This window comes from Rhinolophus hipposideros (genome assembly GCF_964194185.1).
Source record: "Rhinolophus hipposideros genome assembly, chromosome: 10".
NCBI lineage: Eukaryota > Metazoa > Chordata > Mammalia > Chiroptera > Rhinolophidae > Rhinolophus > Rhinolophus hipposideros.
In genome coordinates this window covers 75,831,224-75,852,205 of record NC_138056.1, presented here as the reverse complement: position 1 = coordinate 75,852,205, position 20,982 = coordinate 75,831,224, and the positions used below count along the sequence as shown (strand labels likewise).

General features: G+C 38.0%; 1 protein-coding gene across 4 annotated transcripts in view; it reads right to left on the bottom strand.

Annotated features, from left to right (window-relative positions):
- Positions 1-5,235: 5,235 nt before the first annotated feature.
- The window catches only part of EXPH5 (exophilin 5), a 72,952-nt gene continuing 57,205 nt past the window's right edge, over positions 5,236-20,982 (bottom strand). For 3 of the 4 annotated variants that reach the window (XM_081063545.1, XM_081063548.1, XM_081063547.1), the window contains 2 exons: positions 17,243-17,378; positions 5,236-13,678 (listed from right to left, as the gene is read on the bottom strand). In XM_081063545.1, the coding sequence (XP_080919671.1) occupies positions 8,301-13,678; positions 17,243-17,378 (5,514 nt within the window). In that variant the 3' untranslated portion in view covers positions 5,236-8,300. The remainder of the gene's footprint in view (positions 13,679-17,242; positions 17,379-20,982) is intronic. The other variant, XM_081063546.1, reaches the window with a different exon arrangement.

The following is a 20,982-nucleotide window of genomic DNA, read 5'->3' as shown; positions in this document are numbered from 1 at the left end:
AGTAAATCACTGGTAGATTGTAATGCTAAAGTATGGCATTACTTGGTATTTACTTTCATTGCTTACATTTATTTTGTGGGAGTGTCTGCATGTTTTAAATTGAAAGCTTTGCTCTGCCCTAGCTATCACTTAAAAATTATTTGGAACACATTTTGTTCACATTTTTCCAAAATCAAACTTTAAAAGATTTCTAGAGAAATAATCTGAGGGTTAGCTAGTACTGGATAATAGTAAAATATGGCCTAATTATATAACACTTGTGGTGATACCCAGTTTTTTGAGAACATATCAAGGAAGCCATATCATTGTATCTGAACATGCGTGTAGCAATACTAAATCTGTACCAACCCGTTTTCTTTCTCATCTTAATCCATATCTTAACAAGAGTATCTCTTCAGAGCAACAAATGCCTTGACCAGATTCTTTATCATAAATCAAGTTTCATTCACTCAACAAACATTTATTAATGTCTGCTATGTTTTAGACATTATACTATCACTTCAAAACTCCTATGGTTTAGTGGACAAGAAAGACAACGAAGCCAAGTAAATAGTGTGATAGGTGCTAAAATTTGGGTGTCAAGAACGGTGCAGGGTCTGGAATTTTATCCTATTGACAAGCTAAGTTAGTCTTTACTGTTTCATGGATGCTGGCAAAAGATAGAGGATTCCTGGGTCAGGGACAAAAAACGCTATTATTCACTGCAAAAGCAGTAGCCAGAACTTCATGCTGGCTTGTGTTGGATCCCCATGTTCCATTATGGGCTGACTGTGTTCTTCCATAATGCATATATTGAAGCACTAGCCCCAGTACCTCAGAATGTGACTATTTGAAGACGGGGCCTTTTAAGAGATGATGAAGTTAAAAGTGGGCCATGAGGGCGGGCCCTAATCAAACCTAATTGGTGTCCTTATAGGAAGGGGAAATTTGGGCACACAGAGAGACCTCAGGGATGCTTGGGCATAAAAGAAAGACCATGCGAGGATGCAGTGAGAAGGCAGCCCTCTACACTCCTTGCAAGGAAATAGACCTCAGGAGAAACCAAGCCTCTAGACATCTTGATCTTGGGCTTCTAGCCTCCACAACTGTGAGAAAAAAAATTCTGTTGTTTAAACCACACAATACGTGGTATTTTGTTATGGCAGCCCTAGCAAACTAATATACCTGTTAGATCCAGTGGGGACAGTGCAAAGGTCTGTCATGGGTGCCTGCATTTCAAGAGAAGCACATGGAATTTTTCGTGTCCAGCACAACGTGGGTTGTGGGGAGGGAGAAGGGGGGCGCAGGGTTAAGAGAAGACAGTAGTCAGTAATAGAGTGTAAGCAAGGGCCAAGAGGAACAGTCTCAGGGACTGAACCCCGAATCGAGCCAACATGTAGTTTTTATTGGTAAACTTCTAAAGAGGTAATGATTGTTAATCTCAAGATCTGTTTGTTGGGACAGCTGGTTGGCTCAGTTGGTTAGAGCACAATTCTGGTTCGATTCCGCACGGGCCATTGAGCTACACCCACAACTAGAGTGAAAACAATGACTTGACTTGGAGCTGATGGGTCCTGAAAAAACATACTGTTTCCCAATATTTCCCAATTAAAAAAAATGCAAGTACCACCAAAAGATCTGTGTGTTACATAACCTGCTGGCCATCTTTCCGAAAGTTCCCATTGTGTTCCAGCCTGAACTTTGCCTTCACACACACACACACACACACACACACACACACACACACACACACACCTCTCCAAGGAATCCATTGAAGGGGAGGGACTGATATAATTCCATCGGGTCTCAGTTTGCTGAGACTTCCCCTCAAAGGAGCTTTTCTGATATCTCTCCATTGGGCCTCAGTTTGCTGAGGCACTCCCTTGTGAGATCCTGGGAAGAGCATCGGGGAACAAACTGGCAGCTGTAAGAACAGAATTTAGGGGCTTACTACTTTTAGAGTAAGGTGAATTATGCCTGCTCTCGGTGGGGAAATATTATGTCATCCTTCAAGGTTGCTTGCTGCAAACACAGCTCTGAGAAATGGCATGGGTAAAGAGTGGTCAAGGATTTACATTCTTGGCATTCCCAGCAAAAAATGTTCTGGGATGTTCAGGGCCTATGGCAGATTGTCTCTTCCAACATAAGTGTGCCATGTGAAGGCCAGTTAACCTAACTGTGGGAAAATTAAGAGAGGCTTTCTGAAGAAGATGACATCTAGGCTGAAATATGAATGTCAAAAAGGAATCTGCTGCAGGAAGAGGGGGAGAAGATCTTTCCAGGCAATAGAAAACTCACACACAAAAATTGAAGTAAATGGCACACTTCAAGAAGTTTCTATTCCCTTTCACATTCATCTCTATATTGAGTTCTAATCTTAGACATACAGAATTATAGTCTGTATGTGACTCTGGAAGGTCTACATTCAACATACTCTTATGAATTGCCCTGGCCCCTGGAATCCTCAGATTAAAGCTATGTAAACTTCACTGCGATTGATTGTCCAGTAAGTTCATGACATTTCTACTCTTTCTAGTAATTACTCCTCTTCTTTTACTCCACAATCCACAGTTAACAAAGCTTTGTAAAACATCACCTTATCCCATGGCCACAGCTGATTGGCCCATAGCATGGAACCTGTCTCATGCTGAACCAATCAGAATCTTTTCCTTGGGAGTCTAAAATCAGGGTTAAGAGATTTCAATTTGTAACTGACTGTTCTTTTAAACAGAGATAATGTAAACTTCACCATATTTTTCTTTGTAGATGAAATGGAGGAGAATTATAGAAAATTATTGTGGTTTTCTATATAGTGTACTATAAAGGCACGATACAGTACATAAGCGACACCTCAGTCCTTGGTTTCAGGACCATCCCTGTATCTTTATGATGAATTCCTTTTCTGACATTAGACAATTGTCTTATTTTCAATGTCATTAATTAATAAAAACCATACATGGGTTTAGGTAAACTTAGATTCCCACAAAATTCACGAATATTTATTTTAATTATTTTAATAATATTTATTCAGCATCCAATTTGTCATTCTGCAAGGTGCTGGGGATATAAACTTTGTGCCTCCCCTTCCATTTATTACAGTTACTAAGGTGAATTTTAGGTTGTGAGACAATTGGTTTAAATATTAACTTGCATTCAGAATCTCATAGTATAGGGGTATTTCCTCAGTCGCTCATCACTGAACCGATCAATTGTGCTCAGACTCTTAGGGTCGTGTGAGAACATTGATTCTTTCACAGTGAATATGTGGTGGTGGTGGTGGTGGTGGGTCAGTCAGAGAACGGAGTTTCCAGAGAAAAGAAAAGTGTCTGCTGGATAGACAATTGTATCAGTATCCACTACATAGCTTCAAAACATTTCTAGAAGTACTTCTGAGGTTAGACTATAATGATAGCAAAATCTGGAAAGAATGGTTGGAGAAGAATGCTTAGGGGGGAAATTAATGCTAGCATTTATTTTATTAAAACACAATTGTTTCCTAAAAGTTTTTGTCACAAGGAAAAAAAACATTTTTTGTTTTTATCTGTAGGGAATGATGGATGTTAAATTTATTGTGGTAACCAGTTCACAGTATATGTAAGTCAAGTCATTTGCTGTACACCTTAAACTTGTACTGTATTATGTATTACTTATATCTCAATAAAACTGAAAAAACAATGTTTCACAAAATCAAGTACAAATTTTAATTTAAAAAAAAATAACTCATTAAATATTTTGCATAGTAAATCTTTTTAAAAAATCATCTTTCATTTTTTCATCTGTATACCCACTAATATATAATTCTAAGTGCGTAATATAATCACAATTATACTCACACTTATATTTCTATATATACGTATATATATATTTCTATATATACGTACGTGTGTGTATTTACTGTTTTTTTTTTTTTGAGGGGATCTTGGCTACACGTCCTCTCTCTTTTCTGCTGTTCTTCTTCTTCTTTTTTTTAACTTTAAAAAAATCTATTTTAAGTGTGTTTTTCCAGGACCCATCACCTCCAAGTCAAGTTGTTGTATCAATCTAGTTGTGGAGGGTGCAGCTCACAGGGGCCCATGCAGGGATCTAACCGGCAACCTGTTGTTAAGAGCATCGGGGCTCTAACCAACTGAGCTAACCAGCTGCCCCTTTTCTGCCGTTCTTGATCATACCCTCCAACACCTGCTACTCCTCCATTTACCCGTTACCCCTTGGCCACAAAGCAATAGACGTTAATAGCTAGTATCTATCCCTCCATATGTATACGTGCATATGAAGGTGTTTTGGTTAATGCTCTACAAAAATGAGATTTTGCTTCTCATTCAACAATATTCATGCAAATTCTTCAGAGTCCACTTATATAGTTTTATTTTATTCTTTTTAATGGTTTCATAATATTACATATGTGTATATTCCATAATGTAGTCAATCGTTTTTTATCATGTTTCCACTTTTTGCCACCATGAACAGTGTAGCAATAAAATTCTTATGTGTAAGTTTATAATACTAGTGCTTTTATGTCTGTTGATTTCTGGGGGAAATGAATATGGCGATACAGTATATTGGCTCACTCAACTTCCTAATTCTGCATCTTCCTGGTCGGAACAGAGATAGCAGCTCCCGTAATAATCCAATTCTATGTCACGGTTTTAGAAAATGGTCCTCAAATTTCTGCTTAATGTCTATTTCCTCAGCCCTACCAATGTGTTTGTGAGCAAAGTACCACATATACTCTTTAATAAATCCTTTTCTATTTGAACTGCATACAGAGGATTATATTATCTACAAGTATTCAAGATGATGACACTCTCCTGTCCTTGGTGGGAAAACGACTTTGGGTTGCTTTTGTTGCAAAGATAAATTCTATTAATTTATTAAGCAGGAATTAACATTGCATGTCTGATATTACACTTGGAAAGACCTGCTTATCTTTCATCAGTGCTCCTGGACAGTAGATGACCTAACTCCGCATAGTTCCCTCTTCCTCTGGAAATGTGAGAACTCTCAGAGAAATGCCAGACTTTATTCATTCCTCTATTAGGCAACCAGGTACAATGATCTCATTTTATAGGTTGGTTGCTTTTAGGTACAAATAGAAGAAGAGAGAAGTCACTATTTTTTAATATGCTCGTATAGCTGATCTCATTCAATAGCTACCAGAAAGATTTGTACCCCACCCCTACTTTTGTTATTTTTCCTGAAATGTTCACACTTACAAATCATTTGAGGATGGGAATAAACACTAAGTCAAGCAGCACATCTATTTAAAACATTTATTTCAGCACAGGCATAGTTTTAAATTTGCACTTTGTCTTATAACACATTTAATATCTAGAGAACAGGTTTGAGAACAAGTACATAAAAGGATTATTTGACAACATTTTAACAAAAGTGCTTAAGGCTTATTTGTTTCAGAACACAGAAGTGCCAGTTACGAGCCCCTAAGTAGTAATACATCACAAACTTGCTTGGAAGGTAAAATATTTACATATTTACACTGTACATTTAAGTTGGATATTCTGAAGCATTATTAGTATTATTAACAATAAACTCTGAGCAATAAAGCCTCTTTAACCGTCCGGCATTCAACAGAGTATATTACTTTTATGGAGGTGTGGCTTTTCCAATTTCATTCCCATCTTCACCACAACCTACGTGGACTTTCTTTTACCACCTCCAATAGTAGCACATAGTCGCCTCCTACACAAAGTAGCTTTTATTAGCTTACCATTAGTTAAAACCTTGTTAGTAGCAGTGAAGTTTTATTAATATCAATGTATTTACAATGTAAGAGCAAAAATTGTTTAGAAGAAAGTCTAATAATCTCATTAAGCCCTCTTTTAAATGGACTTAACATGTAAAATTTATGGTGATAGAAGTCCATTACCTAACCAAGTCAATAATTTATCAGGTACTTATTTTTATTGATTCCCTCATGGTTTACTCCATTTATGTGAATATTCATTTTTAATAATGATTACATCTTTTAGAAAACAAGTTATAACTATAAAAATGATGTATAAATTACTATAGCTACACCAAAAATGAATATTAAAAAGCAGCAGTCTGTATGTTAAAATACATAGAAATTTGCTATACTTCTTTAACGAAGTGTTTTATAAAAGTATAAAACTATAGAAGATGCTATTTTCATGAATTTTCTGTGTTCTTGATTCTTGAGCCAGACAAACAAGCAAACATTACAAATAGTGCAAGTGAGTATTGACCATCAAATCACCTTTGAGTTCAGATACCGTAGATTCTAGTGCAAAAAACCAGGGCCCCGAGTGGTTGTTCATTCTCACTTTAACTGAATTTCGTTAAGGACATCAAGTTACAATACCGATACAGCCTAAACTCAGTGAAATATAAGCAAACTTCATTTCCCCTTTTGTAGCATACATGTAGACTGAGTATCTGCTGAAATAGAACTTGCAAGCTGATCATTAAAAAAAAAAAGTCAAGACTCTTCATAGTAAAATATTAACTGAATATCTTTACATAAAAACATAGGTCATGGTTTATGAAAATTTTAGTTAATCAGATAAATAGAAAATAGGGAAAGGTAGCATTTACAAATATACATAAAAAAAAGAATAAAATGTTATTTATTCTTTACTAGACAAATTTAAATTGAAAAATTCTGAAGAGTTGATTTGAAATTCTATTATCTGTCTCTTTAAGCTCAAGACTGGTCAGAGCCTGAAGTTGAAACCACTTTACAGATTGAAGGAGTAGCTTTCATGTTAGTTGCCACATCTTCATTAGTTTTGAGTTGCATGGGAACAATGTGAACTTGCCCTGGCATTTTGCTTCTAGGCAATGATTAAGAAGATAATGATAGTATAGTTCTTTCTTGAACTTGATCAGTTCCAGATCTTTATACACTTACCAACGCCTATCATTATCCTTAATTTATATGGATGAAACAGACGAGGTGAGAAAAACGGAAAATAAAATTAGATCAGAAAGCCAATATAAACCAAACAAGAAGTCCACTCATATTGACCCTCACAGGACGACAGTCAGGGATGGCATACTTTCTGCAGCAAATTATCTTTACTGCCATTTGTTGGTCTTTATTCTGATTAGGAGGAGAGAAATCTGCAGAAGTTCTGCACAGCAACTAAAGCGTTAGGAAAGTCAAGTTCTCAGTGAGTATGAGAAGTTATTTAGTCTAAAAAAATCATTGAAAGAATCGTAGTGATAAGCCCTTAGAAGCGCTGCCTTCTATTTTCCCAAGTGTTTGGTAAATGATCTGGCAAAGAAGCCTGTGAATCTCAGGGTGTCAGATCTGATTTAGCAGCACTTTAGGGACATGGCCAAGCCTATCACCCATACTTGTGACTAAAATGCCCCACATGGGAAATGAAGAAAATAGAAAAATGGATAGTTCTGGAGAAATGGGAAAAAAACAGTTGCTGAGAGACCTGAAGTAAGATGACTCTCATGGAGTCATGTCTACTTATCTCCACTCCCCAGTTATATTTCATCCCTAAGCAGCAATTCCACAGCCAAGCCACCTTCTTTAAACTCAGGTTGCCTGGCTCAGTCCTTGACTTGATTAAAATTCAGTTCTTAACAATTCAGCCAATTCCTACAAACTATTTCAAAGGAATTCTTAGGAGTATTAAGTGTCATTTGGCTTACTAGGGATTCAGTCCCTCATCTATCATCTCAACAAGCACTTCAAACATGTGCCTACCTGGCTCCACTATAGATATAACAGGACGTCCTTATGAAAATCCCCTTCCCTTTTTTGAAAGGAAAAAACAAAACAAAACAAAAACCCAAACCCTAAACCTCCTAAATGTTGGTGAGTCAAACAGGATGATACTATGTACTCCACTGTCATTATCCCTACATTGTATTTAATGGCATGAGTATGGACCAGAGGAGGCAATATGGTGTTTTGCAGTTGTGCTCGGTAACTGGTAAGTTTCGATGTGCTTGGGATATTAGGGTTGTAAATCACAATGAAAAGTGTAAAGAAAGTTAGGGGGAAAATAGAGCAGATAGCCAAAATTGGACAGCAAATCAGAGACTAAGTTGGGGGTGGGAAGGAAGGCCAAGGATATATTATATGTCATATACACAGAGGAAGAAAACAGCAAAGAATTCCTCAAAACAGGAAGAAGTTGCTCTAGAATTCAGGAAGTGTGTATATAGGCAGTGGAGGGAACAAAAAAAAATTGGTTTGTTTCAGAGCAGGGCCTCCCCAGATACATAGTTTTATGTCTGTCCTTCCCATGGACATACACATTTACACTTTATTTTCATTATAAGCTTTTGGTGAAAACGTTATGCATTTTACGGAAAAGGCCTCATAGTTCTGACTCTTTGTCATTTTCATCCAGGTAGTATTCATCATCTGTGGTCGTGTCTGTGTCACAATCTGAGTCTACTGGATCCTCTTCATAGATATTAAGTGGTACACTTGGAGATAAGCCATCTCCTGGCATCTGAGTGCTGGGACAATGTGAGCTTGATAATTCTGTTGGTGTAGGAGAGTTAATGACATCATCTTTCAGGAAGCCAGGGTTCTTAAGAAAACTGGGTTTCCATAATCTTCCCTGTGTGAGTGACCTCTTTACATTCTCCAAGAAAGCCAACTGTTGTTCTTTCCCAAAAATCCCATAATCGATAGGTCTGGATATCGATGTTGCAGACTTGGGACTCGTTTTTGTCCTGCCACTGTACAAAGCCCAACTTTCATTTTCATCGTAAGAGGAAAGTTCAGAAAAAAATTTGAATCTTTGACTGTCCCCACTGTTGTTTGAGAATTCATTCCCAACGGTCAGTCGGCTCAGGGCCTTGTCGATAGAAGTGCTTTCAGAAAAGTGGCGCTCCCTGGCTTTTGGAGGATGGCTTTTGCGAAATGCATCACCGTGTACACTGATGCTTTTTAAACTCTTTGAACGATAGGGGTGTGGCTCCGGTTCCCACTGCAGAGATGCAGCACTCCTTTGTTGTTGCTGACAACTGGCCAGCGGGATGCTTACTATAGATTTCTCTGCAGGTGCCAATGGAAAATGACAGTTCAGTCTCCTCTGATGGTCAGAGAAGTCTGCTTCCCTGCGGCTGGTGAGTGTGGGTTGGGCCAGGGTTCCTGACTCTCTTTCCAAAATCTGAGATACTGTCACATCTTTAGAATTCTCATATTTTGGCCTTGATTCTGAGATATTTTTAAACTCATTCTGATGTGGTTGTGAAATGCTGTTAGACTTCTGATTGCTTAAGTGTGTAGAAGCTTCTCTGTTGGGTATGACGGTTACCTGGAGAGGGGTGTCAGATGATGTCTCTGCATCTGTTCCATCATTACTCAACCCGCTTTCACCCATGGATTCTGTGGACATTGCAGTAGGCTCAGAGGACCGCGGGTTGCACTCTGGTGTGCCAAGAGATAAACCACCGATGTCAGAGCTCTTCCCGCTTTGCGGGAAGATAGCAGCTACATGCTTTCTGGGGCTTAAGTCTTTAGCTGGAAATTTTCTGCTTGCTTTGGACCTGGCTGCTAGTCTTTGTTTAACTGGAGATCTGTTTTTCCCTCTTTCTAGGTTATCCAAGTTGGTTTTATTTTCATTACTTCTTGCAGGAAGTGAAAGTTGATCCCAGGCCAACCTCTGCCTTTCATCTTTAGCCTTGCTGTTCTCTGTCAAATTTACCTTGTGATTTCTTTGTGGTAGTTCTCTGGGTTCAGACTGCAAACTGTCTAAATCTCGTTCACCTGAACAAGTCTCCTTATCAAGCTGTAGTTTATGCAAAGCTGGAGTAAGAGCAAAGACTTGGCTTTCTGAGTCAGAAAGTGCTTTATCAGTCTTTTTTTTGAAATCTGCTGCAATTTCCCCTCTGACTTTTCTAGGCTGCAATCCATTGGAGCTGTCATCTTTAGCTATACCAGTAATATCTTTCTGAAGACACTTTCTGCTTCCAGTAGTTGTAATGGCTATATCACTACCTGCACACTCCCCAGAACTTCTTCTGGTTTGGGGATTTTCAACATTCTCTTCTGAGTGGGCTGGAAGATTTGAAGGACCACTGTTACTTGATTTAATGGATTTCTGGTAATTTTCAGATTTCTCTTCTGTAACTTTTTCCCCCTGAAGCATTGATGAAGTATGCAGTGTTTCACTTTGCAATCTTTTCCCTCTCTCTTTCCTGTTTTGTGAATCACCTAGCGGTTTTTTAGCTAAGTTATCTGGGGAAATCGCTCTAGTTTTAGATTCTCCTTTACGGTGAGAAACATCTGCTTCAATAGAAGCCATTTCCTGGAATGTAGATTCTGAGGGTCTAATACTTGGTAATTGTAAAACAGTCACATTTTCAGTGTTGGGCAAAAGACGATGGCTGTTTTCCTGAGAAGAGCTGACCAGTATCTTTAGATCTTCAGATGAAGGTGTTCCTGACTGCTCTTGTGTAGAATAATTTAATTTGTCTTTTTCTAACACATTAGGAAATGTTTCAGTTCCCACTTCAGTTGATTTTGTAAGTGAATCGATATTTTGTGTATACTTTTGAAGGAGGTCACGGAATTTTTTGCTATGTTTCCTAGGTAGAGTGTAATATATTGAAACTACCTCAAGACATTTTACATTATCTTCATCACGAGAAACAGAAAACATACTAGTAGTCTTAAAGTTATGTAATGTTTTCCCACTTTTCTCCCCTGACGTATCTGAAGAAAAAGGTAAAGGGTTTTCATTTGAAAGGGAAAATATACCTGTCCTGGAGGCATCCATTTTACCATCTTTTTCAGTGCATTCTTGAGGGTATTCCTTTTGGTGGTGTCTTCTGGTTAAAGAACAATCCCTAATGGATGAGTTACTTTCCAAAGGATTAATGGTTTTCTCCCAAGGCCTTAGTATTACAGCAGAAGCATCTGTGTCTGAGACCACACATTTTTCTCTTTCATCTCTTACAACTGAGAAACCTGGTACCCCTGAAGGACATGACACAGCCCTCTTGATGAGGAATGGAAGTGGTCCTTCTCTAATGGAAGCAGATCCAACATCTGTGGCTTCGTGTGGTACTGAGACTGAGTCTGAAACTACTTTGGAACAACTGTTTTCTGACACAGAAGAACTGTGACTACATTTGTTTGCTGTGTCCTTCCCTACTGGACTTTCCACATTATTTTCAATTTGGAGTGGAAGTGGCTCGTTCCTAAATGAAGAAACCATCTTACTTTCTGACTCCCTGCTATCGATGAGAAAACTGGCTGCTTTTCTTGGTAAGGTACAATAAATTGTGTGATGCTCAGGAGCCTTGGAATCACTTTGATTCACGTCATTGAAGCTACTGTTGTCACTTGTGGGTATTGATTTACTTTCTGTTTTGCTTAACTTTTCAATATAGGATATACGTCGTCTTACTTTTCCTTTTACCTTTCCAACCCTGAAAGGAGGGCATTTGACAACATCAACCACTTCATTATGTATAGGTACACAGCTGTGATCACTCTTTTGATTTTCTGAGGGGTTTGGGACTAAATGATTATTTTTATTCTTGTTATCATTGTCTTTTTCTTCTCTTTCTCCCTGAGATGGATCTTTGCCTAAAGGAGTTTTGTTGGAGAACACTGTAGTAGAAGGAACCATCAGTGCATTAAGGAAAGAATTATTCGATGGTGAGGAATCTGGTGGTGTACCTGATGACAGACATAAAGAATCACATGGGATGTTGTGACTGGCAGCTGACTTGCTACAGTTGGTAGAATGAGTTTTGGCACGTTGTTCTTTCTCAGTCTCTAAAACTGGAAGCTTTGCTGGAGCCTGTACATTTTGATTATCAGTAGGTTCGGAGCTCCAGTGCTTAGTTTTAATAATGCTTGAAATATCTTCATTACTTACTCTTAATTCCTGGGGACAACCTTGTTTGGGGCTGGAAAAAGATGATGGTATCCTGTTTTCCCGAATGAAAGAAAGGGATGTTGCTGAGCCAAGTTTTCTGTTTTCAGTATAACTCTTATCTTTTTTCAGTTCATTGGCTTTATCACTCTGTGATATGTGAAATTTGGAGATATCTTTCCTGGAAGTGACGCTAGGTGACTTTTTTGAACTTATTGTAGTAGATGTATTAAAAACAAATCTGTTGCTCTTGGCTGGGTCTTGGGAAAGAGGATTTTGAAAATCAGCCAAAGGGTCAGAGATTACTGTCTGTGAAACAGGTTGGGGCATTTCACTTGCTGTGTTTGTGTGGTCCATCTTGTTTAGTTGTTTGTCTTTTTCCAAAACAGATTCATTCAAATCTTTCTCATTATTCACTCCTGTGACCAAAATATTGGGTTGGTTTTCTAACAGAGGTGGAGAATCAAATGAATTGCTATTGGTCACGGTGACTTCTGTGTAGTTTCTTATTGGAAGAGAAGCAGGCTTAATTTTCTTCAAAGTGACTGTAGAATTCTGAAAGTTGGGACTCTGAGAAGTCCCTTTGTCATCAGGAATCTGGGGGAAGGAAGTTCTGAATGAGGATGCTAGAGTCTGAGCAATTCCAAATGAGTAAGAATCTTTGTTGACATGTACTTCTACAGAGCTGTCCTGTTGACATTCTAACCCACCAGATTTGATGGGGTAGTTTGAACCAGTCACTGAGCAAACATTTGGTGTGCTGAAATGAGTCATCTGGTTCTCATTACCTTGTGACACTTCCATACTCTCCAGTGTGGATGTCTGAGTATCAAATTGCCAGGGATGTGGCTCTTCTTGGTCTCTGGAAACATTGGTTCTGTAACTATGAGAAAAGGATCCGCCATGTTGAGAAGAAACACTATGGCCATGAACAGCTGATGCACCATTTGCTTCAGGGGAAATCATTTCAAAGTCTCTGTCAGAAGAAGTGAATGCTTTCCTGCTTTGATGAAAGCCAGGCCAGGTAGAATGTTCTTCCTGCTGGCCCCAAAAAGGACTTTGCCCAAATCTCTGTTCCCTGCTTCGTCCAAAGGTATTGCTAAAGAAAGATCTAGCAAATGGGTTGTTTTGAGGGTAGAATGGCATATTCTCTGAGTTTTCAAATGGGTCAGGACTCATTGCATTATCTGTGGGGGAATTTAAACTAACATTTTGGTAAACACTCTGTGAACAGTAAAATTTATATCTCCTCTTGTCCTGAAAACACCTGGGATATGTATATTGGTCAGCAGGGTCAATTTCCATTGGTGATGGTGCCGTCAGCAACTCTTCCTGGTTCTGCCTATCTCTAGAAAAATCTGATCTATTCCATATGATGGATGATAAAGGACTTCTCTTTGGGCTCTGCTGGTGGTTTGGCGGTATAAATCCACTCTTGTTCTGAGCTGGGGTTGGAAAATGTAAGCTTCTTGCTGTGAAATGCCCTGTGGCTGGTGAGGCTAATCGTTGCCTGCTGTCAAAACACAGAGAAGTACTACCAAAAGTATTCTTTTGCATATAATCTTCTTTTAAGACTCTGGGCTCCCTCGTCCTGTACATATCATAAATTGTCCGTGTTCTAGGAGAAAAGGTTTTAAAACCTTCTCTCGGGGTTCTTGGTCTTAGGATATCATAGATAGACATATTAGAAGTTTCGTTACAGGGATTTTTGTGCCTTCCTGTGATATTACCATGTCTGTTTCCACTGGAGTAAAAATGACTGAACTGTGTTCTTAATCCATAGTTGAGAGGTGGTGTGGTATCCACTGAGCTTGGATATTGTTCCTGAGCCAGTTTGCTATCCAAGTCATCTAAAACTGAAAGGAGAATATGAGTGAATTTTTTTGCATAACATTTTATACTCTAATAATAATTTGAGTTATTGAGGCCCCTCTTCAAGACACAATTATTTATAATTTTATTTTCATCATATTATCATAAGTGTGGCGATATTAGTTTTGATTATGGTAGTCTGACTTTTATAAAACTGTAATAGAAGTTGCTATTTTATACTTTTTAAAATTATACTTTTTCAAAGTTAACCTTCCATAATGCCTTAAGGACATAAAGCTACATTTTCTCTTTTTATAAGAACAAATTTTAATCATGGTTTCTTTTGGTATAGCTTTTGTATCATACGTAGCTAAAATATTTCCAATTGTGTTTACCTCAGAGGATCGTAACAGAAATTAGAGTCTATAAATAACATGTGGCTTCTCAGTTATACTGCTAAGAAAACAGCATTACCACCAAAAGTTTAGCACCTAATTTATAAGCACACTTATTTTGATGGATTTGAGCAATACATAAACTTTAAAGTTCTATACAATATTGTTAAATGATATGCTAATGGTAGGTTGTTTTTTCTGAAAAAAGTTGACTCCTTAGCATTCCTTTAACATAGCTCTTTCTCTGTATCAGGCACAGTTCTAAGCACTTAATTTATTAATTCATTAAACCCTCACATAACCTGATGAGATTGGTACTATTACTAGTCTCATTTTATAAATGAGGAAACTGAGGGACAAAGCAATTAAATAAGTTGTTGAGATCACACAGGTACGTAGTAAGTGGATTAAGGCAGTCTGTCTCCCGAGTCCTTGCAAGCAACCACTGTACAATCCACCCTGAACCACAAAAATTCACTTTTCATTTTTTCTTTTAGTGAGTTAAAAGGATGATTTCACTATGAGTGCACAATGTTACAAGGATGTGAAGTTGCCATTGTGAAACAATGTTTACTGTTCTCTCTGTGGCAAGGCTGGAGAGTGGTGTCCAAGTTAGGGCCCAGTGACCTCCTTAATTAATGTAAGACCCGACATTATTTTACTATAAGACTAGGTCTTTAATATAATATAATGTAATATAATATAATATAATATAATATAATATAATATAATATAATACCTGGTCTTATATTAATTTTTGCTCCAAAAGACGCATTAGAGCTGATTGTCCGGCTAGGTCTTATTTTTGGAGAACACGGTATTAAGTTTGTACAGCCAGCAGAAGAACTAACATTGAGCATTAAGGATCTCTAAGGAATTCTTCAGGGAATCATCCTATCAATGCTTTAATGAAGAAATATTTACCTCCGGTCTCTGAAATAATTTACTCCACATATCTACTAATAAAATAAGCAATGCCAAACTATAAGGTGGGACAAAAAAAATTTTTAAATTAAAAAACAAAAACAATGTAATGAGCAAAAATCTACCTTTAAAATAGGTAGATTTATAATAAAATCTCTGATTTCTCTTCTCTCTTTCAAGTTGTTCAGAAATAAAGTTTTTTTGCTGACTACAAAAGCAATGTCATTATGGTAAAACATACGGGAAAGTATAACAAAAGAAGTAAAATCATCTGGAATCCTCCCCAGAGGTAACCACTCTTAACTTCTCCACAGTAAGATTTTAAATTATTCAAAGTCACTTGGAATCCCAAATTAACAATGTTGTTTTACTCTCTACTCTTGAGGTTAAAAAAAAAAAAAAAAAAAAAAAAAAAAAGTTTGTTCTGCTTCTCTTTATTTTTAGAAGCCAAGTAATTTTTTTCTGTTTTTCCATTTCATAAACAGTAGCTCTTCTCTGCTAGCAAAACGTTTGTCTTAAAACAGAGATTTTCCTTTGTGTCTTTTTTACAAAGCAAGTTCTCTGCCACGAACCATCTTACTAAAAGTAGTTCCTAGGTTGACTGTCCAGCTGGGTGTCTCTCACCACCCCACTCATCCCAACGATGGGGCCAAGGTGATGTCATTGTATTTGCAAATTGAATTTAGTTCCTGGGGTGAAGCTGGTGAATGACTTCAGAGTTCACTTGTCAAATGGCCAGGCTTATTTAGATACAGAATAACCTATGTAAAGGGGAGCTATGCTTATATAACAATAACATCCATGTGCATGTAGTACTTTTGGAGTCTGTTTCAGTCTTTATTGTTATCTACTACCCAAGGCTAATTGTTCAACAACAATTATATTTCATCACAGTGCTTTTTGGTAGGTCCTAATCAGTAGCAATAAAAGTTTATTAAGAACAGTAAACTTTATAGACATATTTCTAAAGTTGTTTTCCTTTTCACCTGACGTTAAATATTAAACATGATTACCATAGATTTATCAGCCTTGATATGAGAATGTTTGCTTAGATCATATTTAAATATAAGATTCTTGGGGCGGCCGGATGGCTCAGCTGGTTAGAGTTCTTAACAATAAGGTTGCTAGTTCGATTCCCACATGGGCCAGTGAGCTGCGCCCTCCACAACTAGATTGAAGACAATGAGCTGCCGCTAAGCTCCTGGAGGGGCAGCCGGATGGCTCAGCTGGTTAGAGTGCAAACTCTCAACAACAAGGTTGCCAATTCACTTTCCACAGGGGATGGAGACTGGACTTAGAGCTGAGCTGCGCCCTCCACAATTAGATTGAAGGACAATGGCTTGGAGCTGATGGGCCCTGGAGAAACACACTGTTCCCCAATGTTGCCACGCAGCAGCCTACTGATCTGTACCCCTCGTACCTACCCCTAAAGAAAAGAGAGTCTGTAAGATGGATCCTTTCATAGACTTTGCTTCACCTTTGTGCTTACACCTTATGTCTCCCTGTTTGGCCCCAAAGGATGGCTGGTTAGTCAATGACGGGTAAGATTCCTCAAGGAAGGAACAACCTAAGCCAGGCACAGTCACATAGGGGACATCTGCAGAACTCACAGGGTTGATAGAGGTGGGCATGACCCCCCACCTTCCCCCGGCTAAGGAGAGCTTCTGCCTCTGTGGCTACATTCCTTCCCACATCCTGCTTGGGAAGAGATTCAATGATGTGATAACATCAGCTCTCCATCTATTCATATGCATAAAGGTTTTGTTCCTTGGGGAGGTATATGTATCCTGAGACTTACGATTCCACTGCTTGCAGGCAAGGGTGGTTGGCTTGAATCAGTTTCCTAGTATAATGTGTGAAATTCACAGATCTTGAGATTAACAAGCTTTACTTCCTCATTTGTTAATCAATAAAAGCTATGTGTTGGCCTGATTCAGGGCTCAGTTCTTTGAGGCTGGAGTCCCTTGGCCTCGCTTGCACTCTATTCTTGGCTACTGTATATCTTAACCCTTCGTTGCCCTTCTTGCTTCCCACAACTTTTGTTGCGCTGGATGCGACACCCCAATATTCCCCAATAAAATTTATTAAAATAAATAAAGAAACGTAAGATTCTTTAATATTTGTATTAATAGCATATAACAGCATCCTCTTTAGATAAGGTAAACAAGAGGACTTCAAAAATAAAGTACAGTGTTTGGTAAGTTTTGAGCATTTTCGTACAAACTGTAATTATAATATTATTTGCTTTAGTACTGGGAATTCCCAAGGCAACTTCTCGCATAGACTTACCTCGGAAAAACTCATTCTCCAGCAGGGAAGCATCCCACGGAGGTACACCGCTTCCCTCCCTCATGCCTGCTGGCTTGGGGACAAATGCACTGTCAACTGGTTGAGTTTCCAGATGTGAATTGTATCGTTTTGCCTGCTAATTTTAAAATAGAAAATGCAATATTATTTCTGGACCTTCACTAGCTAGAATACTCACATTTTTCCATAAAAATGTCCCAAGCTTAAAGGTACCAGTATAAGAACAAATCAATTTTCCTAACATTTTTTTTCTTAACGTACAGAGTTTTGTTGCTTCTCCCATTTTCAACTAATCACAAACTTCTCCATACCTACATTAATTCTCTTTAGTATGAGTCTTCAGGCAAATTACTGAGTCTCTCTCTGCCAAAAATCCCTTCAAACTTGCACAACACTACACAGATATTAGGGAGGTTCTTGGAAAATGGGAAAGAAATTGACCTGTCTTTAGTTGGGACTGTTGTGTCTATGGCTCCAATAGCTGGAATTTCAGATTTTTAAAAACACTGTACCTATTCTATCAAAAGCTGGTTAGCTGAAGCTTCTAGTGGGCCTTAAGAATTGGTGAACTTGATGGATTTGGAGGGAAAAAATGTTTCTATCCACAACGTTCACGTGGAATGGTAGACCCTCCTAGACAGATATAAGGTGCTGATTAGTAATTCTGAAACAAAGGTGCTGAAAAGTACAACCTTATAAATTTTTTTCAAAAAAAGTCATTGTTAGTTTTACAGGATTTAGAATGATGTAAAACTAAAGTTGTTTTCTTAACTAGTAAATGTTTACTTTGATTTCATCAAATCTATCAATGCCCTACTTTCAAGCTTTGTCTTCATAACCTTGGGGAATTATCCACTCCCACACCTTCACTCTCTTTTGCCTAAACTCCATTTGCACTTCCTCTGTCAAACTGGCTCTGTCACTCATGACCCCACTCTAACTCATCCTGCACCCATCCCTGAACCAGATGAGCAGCCACTACCCATATTCTTTATTTTCAGTCTCTTTATTTTCAGCTTACTCTGCTACCCAGCCCTTGCCTCTTGGATTCCTTTCTTTCCCAAGTTTTTCCTTTCCATTTAACGTTTACCATTACATTTCATCTCACCTCGAATGCTTGAGACCAAATTTCTAATCTTTCCAAAGCTCCAACTTTTTTTCCTTGTCCAGAGCAGGTCTATCCAATTCTAAAGCCCAAGTTCTCTTAATCCCTAAATTTCTCACAATCTAGTCTTTTCACTCCTGTCTGTTTTCTTTCTCAAGATCTAGTTCAGTTATTTCTTATAGAAGCCCTGCCCAAATTTCCTTGACTTGTGGTTTTCAGTTCTATGGGCAAGCCAAATGTGAATGCACACAAAGGAGATTTTTTAATAAGGAAAAAAACAATCCAGTGACAATTTATTGGTTGGATATAATATTATAATATAATATAATATAAAATTCAGAAGTAAACAAATACTAGAAGCAAAACATAACTATAGTGAGATAATAAAACTAGAAATTAATCATTTGAGAAATCAGATACTGCAGATCAATTCTTTTCTTCCTAAAATGCATCAAGGTGTTATTTTCTTTGGTGCCCTACCTACTGTCTCTCTAAGTCTTTATTTGTGCTAATAATAATTAGTCATTGATCTAATAAGTCCATTCCTCCCAAATCTGCAGTTTGGGTAATTGGTGCAGGATAGATACATCTGATTAAGAGACAAGTAAGCATCATTGTCTCTCAACCCAAACAAACTTCAGCTTTCCACTGTGTAGACCAGAGTACACTCTTTTGGCCTCCTGGATCACACTCCTTTATAATGAAAATATATACTGAAATGAAAATTACATGAACTAAGGGCTCAGGTAAAGAGATGAACCTCTCCAAGCGGGAAGGATTACTACCACGTAGAGACCCTGAATATAACCTCCTTTAGTTATGTCTGTCAGATCCTGTACTTCAAGATCAATCTTACTGGCCCTACATGTTAGGGATGCTTTCAACACATAGAGACGTAAATTATGTGACTAAGAGAAAGTATTTATTTACAGTCAACTTTAACTCTGCAAGGATTTTTTTCTAGTGATAAAACTTAAAAAAAGTAACTGGTAGTCAATAGTAGGTATCAGACATAGAGAAGATTACACACTACCCCTGCTCTATAGACCCCTTTTATTTAAGCTATATGTGAGATTATTATTATTATTATTATTATTATTATTATTATTAGCAGCAACAACCATACATTGATCAGGCTAGGCACTGTGCTTAGGGCTTCATATTTCATTATTTTAACAACCCTATGAGGTTGGTACTAATATTATTCACAGTTTCAGAAAACTGCACTTAAGAAAAGTGACGTTCCCAGAGAGCAGGTCATCTGCTTCAGATCACACTGGTGGAAGGAAGGATTCATTCTCAGTTTGTCGGATTCCAGAGCCCATGTTGAATCAGCTCTCTCCACTTTATTAGTTTATCAGGGTCCTACATTTTAGCGGCACACATCTACTTGAGGCCAAACTGGTCTGAGAGCTGCTGGGAAGCACCTGAAGTGTATCCTGTTACCTAGAGCAGAGGTAAAGCCTCCAGGGGCCCAGAGTACACTGATCCTCAGTCAGGGCTCGGTCTGGGACTCAAAATCCCTCTCAAAATAATATTCCATGCCATGGAGCTGCCATGAAAGATGAAGTCTATTTCCCATTCCTGGCCTAGAGGATGATGTCCAAACACCTCTGTGCAGCAAAATTGTGTCAAAATCTTTTCCAGCTTTAGATTTAAGCCTTTCTTCCCCAACTTTCTTCAAGTGCCCTGTACACACATTCTCTAAAATGCTGTGCACTTCTTCCTAGGCATACCTGATCTTTGCTCTTTCTTCTCTTCATCTGAAACAATCAACTCATCCATCCAAGTCCACTCCATATATTATCGTCTCCATGAGCTCTTCTCCAAGTCTCCCAGGAAGAATGAATTACCATAGTATTTTTGTACACAACTTTGCTATGATACCTATTATGTCATATCAAAGTTGTTTGCATTCTTTCCACTTTTACTTTACCACGAGGCTTCTCCCCTTCCTCCCTACCACACATTTCAATCCTTCCCACCCTGATCTAGAAAACCACGAATTCGAAGACAAATGAATCAGGATCTTGGAAGTGGACCACTTTCTCAAATAACTAAGAAAGCACAATATTCACCTGTGTCCTGAGCACTTAGCACAGTGTCAGCATGTAAGAGAGTGATTAATATTTACTGAATTGAATTCCAAGACTACTCTTCTCACAATGCTATTTCCCACTGCTGAACTTCTCTAACACATTTTTGTGCCCTCATTTGGTACCAACTATCTTATATTGAAGAATATCATTCATTTATTCAGTTTCCAATATACTTTAAAAATATAAACTAAAAACTTTAAAAATATCTTCTCTCATTTGATCCTGTGAACAAATTTGTGAATTAAAGATTATCATTCCCATTTTGCAAATGAAAAACCTGAGTCTTGAGTAAGTGATATGAATAATAAATGGAAACAATGGCTGCTCACACTCACATGTGATCCCTAACCCTGTTCTTTTCACTATGTTGCTTTTTACTGTTGTTTCCTAATGTACATATCTTCAATTAGATAGTAAACTCCCTGAAGACAGGAGACTTGCTTTAAGTATCCCATGCCCTCCATGCACACAGTTATGGATTTATTTACAGTATACCAAGGTAGAAAGTTACATATATA